The following is a 12,436-nucleotide window of genomic DNA, read 5'->3' as shown; positions in this document are numbered from 1 at the left end:
CCTGTCTCTGATTTATTCTTTCAAAGATGAGTAGTGAATATTATTATTTATTTATTTCTTGTGCCAGTCCTAGGGCTTGAACTCAGGGCCCTGGGCACTGTTCCTGAGCTTTTTGGCTCCATGCTAGTGCTCTTCCATTTGAGCTACAATTCCACTTCTGCCTTTTAAGTGATTAATTGGAAATAAGAGCCTCCTAGACTTTATTACTTGGTCTGGCTTTGAACTTCCGTCCTCAGAGCTCAGCCTCCTGAGTAGCTAGGATTACAGGTGTGAGCCATTGGCCCTCAGCTGTGAATATACTTTTTTTCATTGTTTGGAGAGTATTAGTTTCTGTAATTAAACCAATGCAGGTAAGACTACATATTTAATACAGTGCATTTACTCCTGTACAAATGACTATCAATTTCTGTTCAAGGCCAACTCAGCACAATATATATGAATATATATGATTATATATTACATATGATTATATATATATATATATATTTTTTTTTTTTTTGCCAGTCCTGGGCCTTGGAATCAGGGCCTGAGTACTGTCCCTGGCTTCTTTTTGCTCAAGGCTAGCACTCCGTCACTCAAGCCACAGTGCCACTTCTGGCCTTTTTCTATATCTGTGGTGTTGAGGAATCAAACCCAGGGCTTCATGTATACGAGCAAGCACTCTACTACTAGGCCATACTCCCAGCCCCTGAATGTATTTTTTGACTAGGCAATACCTACCTATGATAAAAAAAAATCCAGGATATGGAATGGTCCTTTGAATGAATGCCTTGGCTTTGCCTATTTTAGTTTGTTTTTCTATAATTTTAATACCAATATTTCTTTAACTGAGACACTGCTATATTTGTTATTTACTGTTGTTATTTTTGTTTTGTTTTACTCCTGTACTGTTGGACCTGGGAACTGCAGCCGTAGTCAGGACACGGGGGATACAAGGCCAGTGAACCAATGCATACTTTATTTCAGGAGGGCCAGGGTTTATATATCATTAGAAATCAATTCACAATTTTCAGGGTAAAGGTTAACACAGCATATTATCCATTATAATTGCAAGAATTTGAGGAATGCCATTTTTGGGAGGAAGGGAACCTACACAGAAGTTTATCTACTACAAATGTTTACTGCTTCAAAGAGAGTTTACTTATTTAGGGCTAAACTATTTACTACCTAGCTACTATTTGCTCCGGACCTTAACCAGGGCTCTATACACCTAAAGGAGACTTCTGTTTACTATGGGAAGAAATTATCCTGATTATTGAGAAGGGAATTTGCTATTTGCTAAGAAGAAGCTATCCTATCTATAATGAGTAACTATCACTAAAGGCAGCTGTGCCAACCAGTCTCCTCAGGGAGACTTTGTATGGGGGAAGGGGAGATTCTCCTGACAAAAGGCGGCATCCTTTGGCCCACAGACACAAAGAAACTTCTAGCTGGGAATATGTTCCCAGGCGCCTGTCAGTATGCTGATGCGGCATTGAAGTGACTGTGCCGAGGCTAAGTCTTCCACTTGGTCAGAGAAATTAATTCTTCCACACTGTACTCAAGCACTTTTTTTTACCCTAGTTATTTTGGGATAGGATCTCACTTTTCACTCTCAAGACTCTACCTGCATAGCACTCGATCGCTACACCCTTCCCATTGCAGCTGGGATAGTAGGCACATACCACCATGTCCAGCTTCTTCCATTGAGAATGGAGTGTTGCACACTTTGCTTTGCTCTGGCTGGCCTGGAACTTTGATCCTCTCCATCTCAGCTTCCTCTGTAGCTGAAATAACACACATATACCATTGTGCCCCCAACTATTGTTGAGATTGGCGGGGGGGGGGGTGTCTCACAGATTTTTGGCCCATACTGGTCTTGAACCATGATTATACCTATCTCAGTCTTCTGAGAGGTAGGATTACAAGTGTGATCATAAATCTGCATGCCTGGCTTGTGTTTATTTTTTTCTACTTCATTCAATTAAATAGGAAGTGTGTGGTAAGGGATTACCCTCCTATATTATTGAGAATTTCTTGGTATTAAAAAACATTTCTATGGGGGCTGGGAATGTGGCTTAGCGGTAGAGTGCTTGCCTAGCATTCATGAGACCCTGGGTACCATTCCTCAGCACCACATAAACAGAAAAAGCTGGAAGTGGCGCTGTGGCTCAAGAGGCAGAATGCTAGCCTTGAGCAAAAAGAAGTCAGGGACAGTGCTCAGGCCCTGAGTCCAAGCCCCAGGATTGGAAAAAAAAAAGAATGAAAACCACCACAATTCTAATTATTCTAGACTAGTTTCCATAGTGTCTGTTCTGATCCCTTTCCCATCTTATAACTACTAAACTTAATATTTGTAACTCTGGATAATGCTTCATAATTAATTAAACCCAAGGAGACACAAGCGTGTGAGCCTTCATTTATGACCAGTCATTGACGTATAGATGACTTTTACCTGTGACTGGCTTTGGAGTGGAGACACTTCTGTGGGACAAGCCACAGCTGTGGGATTTGATGGTCTTCACAGGCAGATGTGTGTGAGTATTAACACGGATCAGAGGACACCCAGCCAATACCCGGTGGAGAGCAGACTGCAAACCTCCATTCCTAGTGCTGACACGTGACAATTTTGATGTCATCCTTGACTTTTCTCTGCTTTCTCCTCCTGCCTGAATGTTTGAAGTCCAAATATGTTTTCTTTCTCTTCTTTTCCTCCCCCCCCCCATCAGTTGTGGGACTTCAACTCAGGGCTTGGGCATTGTCCCTGAGTTCTTCTGCTCAAGGCTTGCACTCTACCACTTTGAGCCAGAGCTCCACTTCCATATTTCTTTATTTCTATTTTTTTTAGAAAAACTCAGTAAAATAAAATTCTGGGGGCTGGGGATATGGCCTAGTGGCAAGAGTGCCTGCCTCGGATACACGAGGCCCTAGGTTCGATTCCCCAGCACCACATATACAGAAAACGGCCAGAAGCGGCGCTGTGGCTCAAGTGGCGGAGTGCTAGCCTTGAGCGGGAAGAAGCCAGGGACAGTGCTCAGGCCCTGAGTCCAAGGCCCAGGACTAGCCAAAAAAAAAAAAAAAAAAAAATTCTGGTTTATGAAGTTTGGACAACTTCATAGGCAAAAAAAAGAATCCATCTTTGGCCTTTTTAACCATCTTTATAGTACAGTACGTACACAAAACAAGTTACCAGATCTAGCTCAGAATAGGATTTTTTGCTGTTGTTTTTGCAGGTTGTTTTTTTTTTTTCTCCTTTGTATAATGACTAGTCAGAAGTAGGATGGAATGCTCTGAAGACTGGTTTGGTCATCTGAGAGCATTAAAAATGGCTGACCCCTAACGACATGTATAAAAATATAAATTGTAAATAAAAAAATACAAACAAATTTCTTTTAAAAGTATTTTTAAGGAAAAAACAGGGCCTTGGAAGTTTTGGTATTTGCTTCCCCTGTTGCAGAGTCTCTCTGTGGTTTTGGTGGAGTGGTGGAGAGCTTGGTGGCGGGCTTCTCTCCTCGAAGGGACCATGTTTAGATTCTGAGATGGGAAGTGGAGAGTGAATAGGTCACAGCGACCTTTTTTTAGTTCTCCTTTTTTTGCTGTCTATTCATCCTTATCCGTCTTCTGCCTCTTGGTATCAACATCATCATCTTCATCATCTTCAGCTGCCCATTTGCTTGTGTCTGCCTCAGCCTCATTTTAATTTCTATCCTCTTCACCATCACCCTCTTTCTCTTCCTCCTCTTCATCACCCTCGTGCTCCCCATTTTCCTCATTAGCATTCCCACTGGCAGGAGCGTCTCTTCCATTTTCTGCCTCCTCCACAACTTCCTTCTTCTCCTTCAAGTCCTTGGTGGTGATCTCGGAGCTGCTGTCCATGTCCACAGCCGCGTCCAACATGGTGGGGCGCCCTGGTGATGGCGTGCAGCGAGGGAGAAAGAAAGCGAGAGTTGGGGCCTTGGGTGAGAAAGCTGCCAGGTCGGTATTGGCTGAGGAGGTGCATTGTGGTAGAGGCTGTGGGGATCCTAGACCAGGAGCAGTGCAAAGATGGCTTTTCAGAGTAGCCAGTGGGAGATTTCTTTCCATAGGTGCTGGTCCTAGGGCTTGAACTCAGGTCCTCAGTGCTGTGCCTGAGTAGTTTTTTTTTTTTCCCCCTCAAGGCTGATGCTCTGCCACTTGAGCTACATACTTGAGCTACATACAGCTCCACTTCTAACTTTTTGGTGGTTAATTGGAAATAAGAGTCTCAGAGACTTTCCTGTCCGGGCTGGCTTTGAGCTGCAATCCTTAGATCTCAGTTTCCTTGAGTAGCTACGATTACAGATGTGAACCACCAGTACCCAGTTTAAAAGTACATTTCTTTTTGGACAAAGTCATACTTTCCCTTGTTCTCTCCCACTTTTTCCTTTCCATCTCCACCTACAAGCTGTATAGTGTCTAGTGAGTACCACTGTTGCATTTGTTTGATAAAAACATTGTAATACTTTATTACATAAATCTGTTTCTTAGGACTTCTTGCTGTGGTTTGGCTTTGGTTTGTCAATAAAGGCTCATTGCTAGGAGCTTGGTCTTGAAAGTCCATGAACAAAGGAACAAGTCTGATAAAATGCAAAAGTTAAGCAGAGCTTTATTTTGCTCCAAGCATCGAGAATGAAACTGATGGGCCAGGGCCACTTCTGAGTAGAAGCAACCCCCACCCCACCCCCAAGTCTTAAGTTAGCCTTAACTTTTAAAGGCAAAAACCATGACCCACGAGATCTCAGATGCTAAGGGCTGATCTTAATTGCTATTGGCTCATGCTAGGGGAACCCCGGCCTGGGTCTTTGTGATTGACTGTGACCTTCTACAGCTGTCTGTTCTGGTCCTGTTATCAAAGAAAAAACCTATGGCCACAGGCACATAGCTGCCTGGAAACTGACCCTGATCACCACTGGTCAGGGACAAGGGGGGGATACGTATGCCTCTTGCTGATTGGGCACTTCTACCTGGCCTGTACTTCCAGGCTCTGTTATCGGGAGACTGGTTTTCTATACTTGTTTTGAACAAACTATAGAGTGGAGTTAATTCCATCAGTTCTGTGAAGCAAGGGGTTAGCAAAATTTTAAACAACAAAATGGCTGCTAAGCTAAAGTGGAGCCATTTTAGTTCCAAAGTCCCTTTCAGGTCCCTTGTGTGACTTGATCCTCAAGTGCTAAGTATTGGCTCTTTAAGAGATGGGGCTTAGTGGGAGGTGGTTAGGGCATGGAAACATTGCCTTTGGAAGAAATGAGTGCATATATTTTGTGGGCTAGTTCCTGAGGGTGGGTTATTGTAAAACAATGCCTGGGTCATTGCCTGTCTGTTGCTTTGTCTTGCCTTGTGTCCTCTCTTTTTACTGTTGCTGTGTTGTGACATATTTAGAAGAACCTCACCAGAGGCTAAACAAATGGGGCTGCATGATTTTGTCTTTGAGCCTCCAAAACTGTAAGCCATTTAAACTCTTTTCTGTATAAAGTACCCAAGTATTGTATTATAGAATGGTCTAAGACATAACTCCCTTAACTATGTAATATATACATTTGACAGCGACCAGTTACTTCCTTTCTCATATTCCATTCTCTTTTCCAAGGTTGTTTGTTGTTTGTTTTTTTAATGTTATTAATCTCGTCCATTGTAAATCCATTTATCCACTTATTTCTAAGAGTATGTCTCTTAATCGTCTCTGTTGTTTCCTATAATTTCTCTACTACAAAAACATGGACAGCTATCGGTGTACTCTGAGGTTAACATTTATATTTGCTTTGGTACTGAGGATTACATTTAGGACTTTTTGCTTACTAGGCAAGTGCTCTACCACTTGGGCTAGCACTTTTAGGGTTTTCTTTTTTGTGGGGGGGCGGGGGTGGTGCCAGTCCTGGGGCTTGAACCCAGGGCCTGGGCACTGTCCCTGAGCTCTTTTGCTCAAGGCTAGCACTCTACCACTTGAGCCACAGTTCTACTTTGGCTTTTTGGTGGTTCATTGGAGATAGGAGTCTCTAGACTTTCATGCCCTGGGATTGCCTGGAAACATGATTCTCAAATCTCAGCCTCCTGAGTAGCCAGGCTTATTGATGTGAGCCAGTGGTGCCTGGCTTTTTAGTTTGGTTTTGGGATTGGGTCTTGTTCATTTGCCTCAGACATGTTGTTCCGACCTCTGCCTCCCCCAATAGCTGGAATTATATATACACACAAATCATCATGCCTTTTAGTAACTTAGTGATAGTTCACTGGGCTATAGATTAATCTTTTCATCTGGTATAGTAGTTCTTTTACTGTTTTACTGTGAGCTTTTCTATATCTGCAGCAAGAGCCTGCAGTAAGATGTTTTTGCTTTTACTAAAATCCGTTCCTTCTGAAATAGACTTTCGTCATGTGGCCTTGTTTAAGTGTGCTTCTGTGACCTTTCACTTTTTTTTTCTTTTCTTTTTTTGGTACTGGGAATCGAACCCAGGACATTGTACTTGCTAGGTAAGCGCTTTCCACTGAGCCCACTTTTTTGTTTTGAGTTACTGTTTGTTTGCTTTTCTTTTGGGAGATATACTTAAAATTATCCCTAGAATCCCTCTCTTCCTCCTACATTCCTCTTTTCTCTTTGGCCTAGCTCAGTATAATTTTTGAAGCTTATCTTGTTTTTCTTTGTTTCAAACTTTGTAATTGTTTTGAGGCAGTCTAAAATTAAAAATGCATTTCATCCTATTATAAAGATGTATATGGCTTGGGAAAGATGAAATCATGGATTCTGCTGAGGCATTCTGATAAAATAAGCCTTAGATCTGGGTAAGAGGAACACTGCATTCTGCATGCATTTCAGACCTATGTGGTTGCTGTATGGGTACTACAGAATCAGTGCTAGTCAGTGACGTTGATAGATTGTTCTTACATTCTGGATTGCTATAGAATGAAGAGCTGTGTTTTATGGCTTTTTATTTTTATTTTATTTTATTTTGCTTGTTCTATTTTTTGCCAGTCCTGGGGCTTGGACTCAGGGCCTGAGCACTGTCCCTGGCTTCTTTTTGCTCAAGGCTAGCACTCTACCACTTGAGCCACAGCTCCACTTCTGGCTTTTTCTCGGTATGTGCTGTTGAGGAATTGAACCCAGGGCTTCGTGTATACAGGGCAAGCACTCTACCACTAGGCCATATTCCCAGCCCATGGCTTTTATTTTTAATGACAGCTCTTCAGGAAAAATGTTACTGGCATTATAGCTCTTCTACAGTTACTTGAATCAAAAAAGAAATCAGGGGCTGGGGATATAGCCTAGTGGCAAGAGTGCCTGCCTCGGATACACGAGGCCCTAGGTTCGATTCCCCAGCACCACATATACAGAAAACGGCCAGAAGCGGCGCTGTGGCTCAAGTGGCAGAGTGCTAGCCTTGAGCGGGAAGAAGCCAGGGACAGTGCTCAGGCCCTGAGTCCAAGGCCCAGGATTGGCCAAAAAAAAAAAAAAGAAATCAGGTGAGAAATTCAAAAGAAAGTTCATTTTTTTTTTTGTTGTTAAGCAGTTGGAATGTTGTTTCCTTCTCTGTGTTGTTAGGTTTATCACAATATTACTTGAGCTGGAGTAGTGTCTCATGTTCTTCACTGGAAGAAGGGATGCTCGGTTCACATAGTATGTCAGAATCAAGCATAATTACTCTTGACCAAGACACCCTGACAAAACATTTTCCTAAGGCATTCTTTGGTATTCAATCTGTCATTCATTTTTGCTGCAGTGAGAACCAGTTCCTTTTAGGCAAGGTCTTGGGGCATAAGTAAATTTTTTTTTTTTGTTTTGTTTTGTTTTTTGCCAGTCCTGGGGCTTGAACTCAGGTCCTGAGCACTGTCCCTGGCTTTTTTTCCCACAAGGCTAGCACTCTGCCACTTGAGCCACAGCGCCACTTCCGGCTTTTCCTGTATATGTGGTGCTGAGGAATCGAACCCAGGGCTTCATGTATACGAGGTGAGCACTTTACCACTAGGCCATATTCCCAGCCTGGCATAAGGAAATTTTGTTTTAGGTTTTCCCAGATGAGTACCTTTGTCTTGTGGATCTTACCTCCTTTTACTCAGAAATTGTAATGGGTCCCATCAGTTACATGTCACTCTCTGCCACTTCCTGCTTTTTGCTCATGATTCAAATCAGTTGCTGAGGACTTCCTTGCCTTGCAAGTGGTATCTGTCATCTTGTTGTTGTGGCAGTGTAGTCCTCTTCTTGGTGATGGGGTATACTGTGGCCTCTAGTAGTGTGCAAGTCAAATCTCTACCTCAGTATTGTCATACAATTTATGTCCTTTTAATTCTTGTAATTGGGTAATGTAGCACACTCTTCTTTCTGGACTTCTAGCCCTGTTATCTTCCGTGGCCTTATGTAAAATCTTCATTGAACCACAGTGAATGCCGTGAACAGGAGAGGGTGTTAGTGATACTTGGCTCTGGGATCTCTGGGTTCTGAGAACAAACGTGCCCCAGTGGTGGTGTACATATTTTAACTACCATAGACATGGTGTCTTCCACAGCACTATCTCTCATGGTGTTGGAGGCTGGGTGTCTCAAGAGTTGAGACAGCCAGTGTGGTAAGGTCCTTAGGGGAGGGCTCTCCTCTTCCTCTTCCTGGTTTTGACTTCACTTGGCAGAGATTTTGTGTCTATTCTTTCTAGGGGCCTTCATACCATTGGGGCTCTACCTGTATGACCTAATCTGAACCCATTACCTCCCAGAGCTCCCCCTCAGCTCATACTGGGAATGATGGCTTCAACATGGATTTGGGGGATACAGACATTCTATTGCAGATGGTATTTTGCCTGTACCCCACCTCCCGCCCCCAGCCTTGTCTTTTGAGTACTTGCTGACAATTGCTATTCTTTCCTCTCCCTTTGCTCTCTGATTGTTTTTGTGGAGCTCTGCTCTGCCTATTTAGTTCTTTAGGTTTTATTTTTGAAAACTGTTCCCTTTTAAGAGTCTTACATCATTGTGACTCTTTTCCTAGTTCTTTGACTATTTTTCTTTTCTTCTTCTTTTTTTTTTTGGGGGGGGGGGTTGGTTGGTTCTAGGACTTGAATTCTGGGCCTGGGTGCTGTCCCTGAGCTCATTAGCTCAAGGCTGATACTGTACCACTTGAGTTACAGTGCCACTTCCCATTATCCTTTTTGAGTATTGAAATATCTTAAGCCAAACCTGGTGTTCTATTATAGAGAACAGGATGGTAAGGTCAAATTGAGTCCCTTGTTCTTTGCCCAGTTGTTTTGTTTATTTAATTTGGACATATAAAATATTTGGAATACAGTGCTGGGAATGTGGCTTAGTGGTAGAGTACTTGCCTTGCATGCGTGAAGCCTTGGGTTCCATTCCTCAGCACCACATAAACAGAAAAGGTTGGAAGTGGCACTATGGCTCAAGGGGTAGAGAGCTAGCCTTGAGCCAAAAAGAAGCCAGGGACAGTGCTCAGGCCCTGAGTTTAAGCCCCAGGACTGACCAAAAATAAAAACAAATAAATACAATTTAAAAATATTTGGAGTACAGAGGATAACTGAGCACTCAGCTGCCCACTACTCAGATTTAGTGTGTTGACATTCTCTTTTATTTTCACTTTGATCTTAAAAATCTTAAAGAATTTACTCTGTGTGTGTGTGGGCATGTGTGTGTGTACTAATACTAAGGCTTACACTCAGGGCCTCTTGCTCTCACTTGCTTTTTTGCTCAAGGCTTAGCTTTCTACCAATTGAGCCACTCCTCTCCATTGACTTTACTGGTTAATCGGAGATAAGACTCTTAGGGACAAAGAGGTTACAATGACGTAAGTCAGGTATAGAAACTTATTTTAAACACATAGGAATACAGAAACTGGCACTGTGAACTCTGGATACATAATCCAGTTTTAACACTTCATTTTTTTGACCAAGATAGCTAACTGAAATGTTAATAACATTTTTATATTTGGAAACTATCATCTTCAGGATAATACAAAATATTAATAGCATTCATTTGAAGGATAATTTTAGTATTCCTACAAGATGAGTGGTGATTATTTTGAGTTATTACTAGATTTTGATGTTTACCCTTTCTGTGCAGCTTTGCTGAGTTCAGTGTGTCGTGTGCTGCTCTTTCATTAGTTGCTCAGGCTAATGTTTTTTCAGGCCCATTTTCTCCCTAGTCCTGGCCTTGGACTCAGGGCCTGAGCACTGTCCCTGGCTTCTTTTTGCTCAAGGCTAGCACTCTGCTACTTGAGCCACAGTGCCCCTTCTGGTCATTTTCTGTGTATGTGGTGCTGGGGAATTGAACCCAGGACCTCATGTATACGAGGTGAGCACTCTTGCCACTAGGCCATATCCCCAGCCCTGATCATGTATTTTGTAACATACTGTAGAAATGATCCCTGAAAGTATAGTCTTCTGATTATGTATTTTGTAAGTGTACCTTAAGTACTTGTGTTTTTTGCCAATCCGGTGGCTTGAATTCTGGGCTTGAGTGCTGTCTCTGAGCTTCTTTGGCTCAAGGTGAATGCTCTACCACTTGAGCACAGTGCCAACTCTTTTAAGTAGTTTATTGGAGATAAGAGTCCTATGGAGTATCCTGCCCAGGCTAGCTTCATCTGGGATCCTCAAATTTCATCCTCACAGTATCCAGGATTGCAGGCGTGAGCCACTGGCATCTACTTATACCATAATTACTTTAAAATGTTTTGGTATAGGGGGCTGGGAATGTGGCCTAGTGGTAGAGTGCATGAAGCCATGGGTTCCATTCCTCAGCACCACATATAGAGAAAAAGCCAGAAGTGGTGCTGTGGTTCAAGTGGTAGAGTGCTAGCCTTGAGCAAAAAGAAGCCAGGGACAGTGCTCAGGTCCTGAGTTCAAGCCTCAGGACTGGCAAAAAAAAAAATGTTGTGGTATAAGAAGTTAAGAAACTATGCCAGGTAGTTCATGCCTATAATAATCTCAGTATTTAAGAGGTTGAGCCAGGAGGAATTGTGAATTTGAGGCCAGCCTGAGCTATATATAACAAGACCTTCTCTAGGATGGAGGGGAGGGAAGAAAAGGAAAGAAGGAAGAAAGGGTAGGGAGGAGAGGAACTAAGGAAGGAAGGAGAATGGAAGATAGGAAAGCAGGGGAAGGGAGCAGGAAAAGGAGAGGGGAATCCTAAACATTAGGAGGGTCCTATTTTTAAAAGAAGGTTTAGGGAACAGCTAGTAATAACACTGGTCACAGCAATGTTTGGGACTATATCAAACACTGAATTCACTGAGCTGCATATCATGGCTGTCACATCCATCTCTTCCAGATAGCGGTGGTCATGGGCTCCTGTACAGCGGGAGGTGCTTACGTGCCTGCAATGGCTGATGAAAACATCATCGTACGCAAGCAGGGAACCATTTTCTTGGCAGGACCCCCCCTGGTAAGCATATAATTTCCGCTGATTGATTGAAGGTAAATAGACATAGCCAGGTGCCAGTGGCTCAAGCCGGTAATCCATCCTCACTATTCAGGAGGCTGATATCTGAGGACCCACAGTTTGAAGCCAGTGCAGACAGGAAATCCCTTGAGACTCTGATCTCCAATTAACCAATGAAAAACTAGAAGTGGAGCTGTGGATCAAGTGGTAGAGAACTAGCCTTGAGCAAAAAATTTAAGGAACAATGGCTCGAGATCAAGCCCCAGGACCTGGCACAAAGGAAACAAAACAAAATAGACATGACAAAACTATACCATTTTAACTGTTTTTGTCATTTCTTTTCTTTTTTTTTTTTGGTACTGGGGATCGAACCCAGGACGTTGCACTTGCTAGGCAAGTGCTTTGCCACTGAGCTACATCCCAGTCCCTTAACTGGTTTTGACTGTATAAACAAACACTATGACTGGGCGCTGGTGGCTCATGCTTTTAATCCTAGCTACCCAGGAGGCTGAAATCTGAGGATCATGGTACAAAGCCAGTCCAGGCAGGAAAGTTGGTGTGAGACTTTTATCTCCAATAAACTACTCAGGAAAAGCTGGAAGTGTCACTCTGGCTCAAGACTACCAGCCTTGGGCACAAAGAGGCTCAATCAAGAACAGTGCCCAGGCCCTGAGTTCAAGCCCCAGGGCCACCTTAAAACAAAACCCAACACTATTGTAAATTTTGTTACCTTTAATAATTTTACATGTAACAAAATTAACAAGTTGCTTTGAGTACATTCACATTGTCATGCACCATCGCTCTCCATTTCCAGAACTTCTTCATCTGCTGAAACCTATCAAATACTAACTCTATTCTGGCCACTCTGCTGCCTGGGTAGCCACTATTGCCCATTCTTACTATGAATTTGCTCTAGGCACCTCACAAGTAAATAAAATCATACACTCTTTGTCCTTTTTATGATTAGTTCACTCAGCATAATGTCCTCAGGATTCAAGCATATTGAAGTATGTGTCAGAATTTTTAAGGCTGAATAGTATTCCGTTGTATGTTTATAAATACATTGTTATTCATTCAT

The 12,436-nt window shown here is 42.7% G+C and overlaps 1 protein-coding gene and 1 pseudogene across 1 annotated transcript in view; one reads left to right on the top strand and one right to left on the bottom strand.

The window, feature by feature from the left end:
- Positions 1 to 12,436, top strand: part of Mccc2 (methylcrotonyl-CoA carboxylase subunit 2) — a 53,673-nt gene that overhangs the window by 15,372 nt on the left and 25,865 nt on the right. Inside the window, exon 7 of the mRNA XM_048368501.1 lies at positions 11,248 to 11,361. Coding sequence (XP_048224458.1) covers positions 11,248 to 11,361 — 114 coding nt within the window. The remainder of the gene's footprint in view (positions 1 to 11,247; positions 11,362 to 12,436) is intronic.
- Positions 3,580 to 4,073, bottom strand: LOC125367802 (annotated as a pseudogene).

Source organism: Perognathus longimembris, chromosome 19 (genome assembly GCF_023159225.1).
Source record: "Perognathus longimembris pacificus isolate PPM17 chromosome 19, ASM2315922v1, whole genome shotgun sequence".
NCBI classification, from domain to species: Eukaryota; Metazoa; Chordata; class Mammalia; order Rodentia; family Heteromyidae; genus Perognathus; species Perognathus longimembris.
Note: the sequence above shows the minus strand (reverse complement) of the source record. Positions and strands in the feature narration are given on the sequence as shown.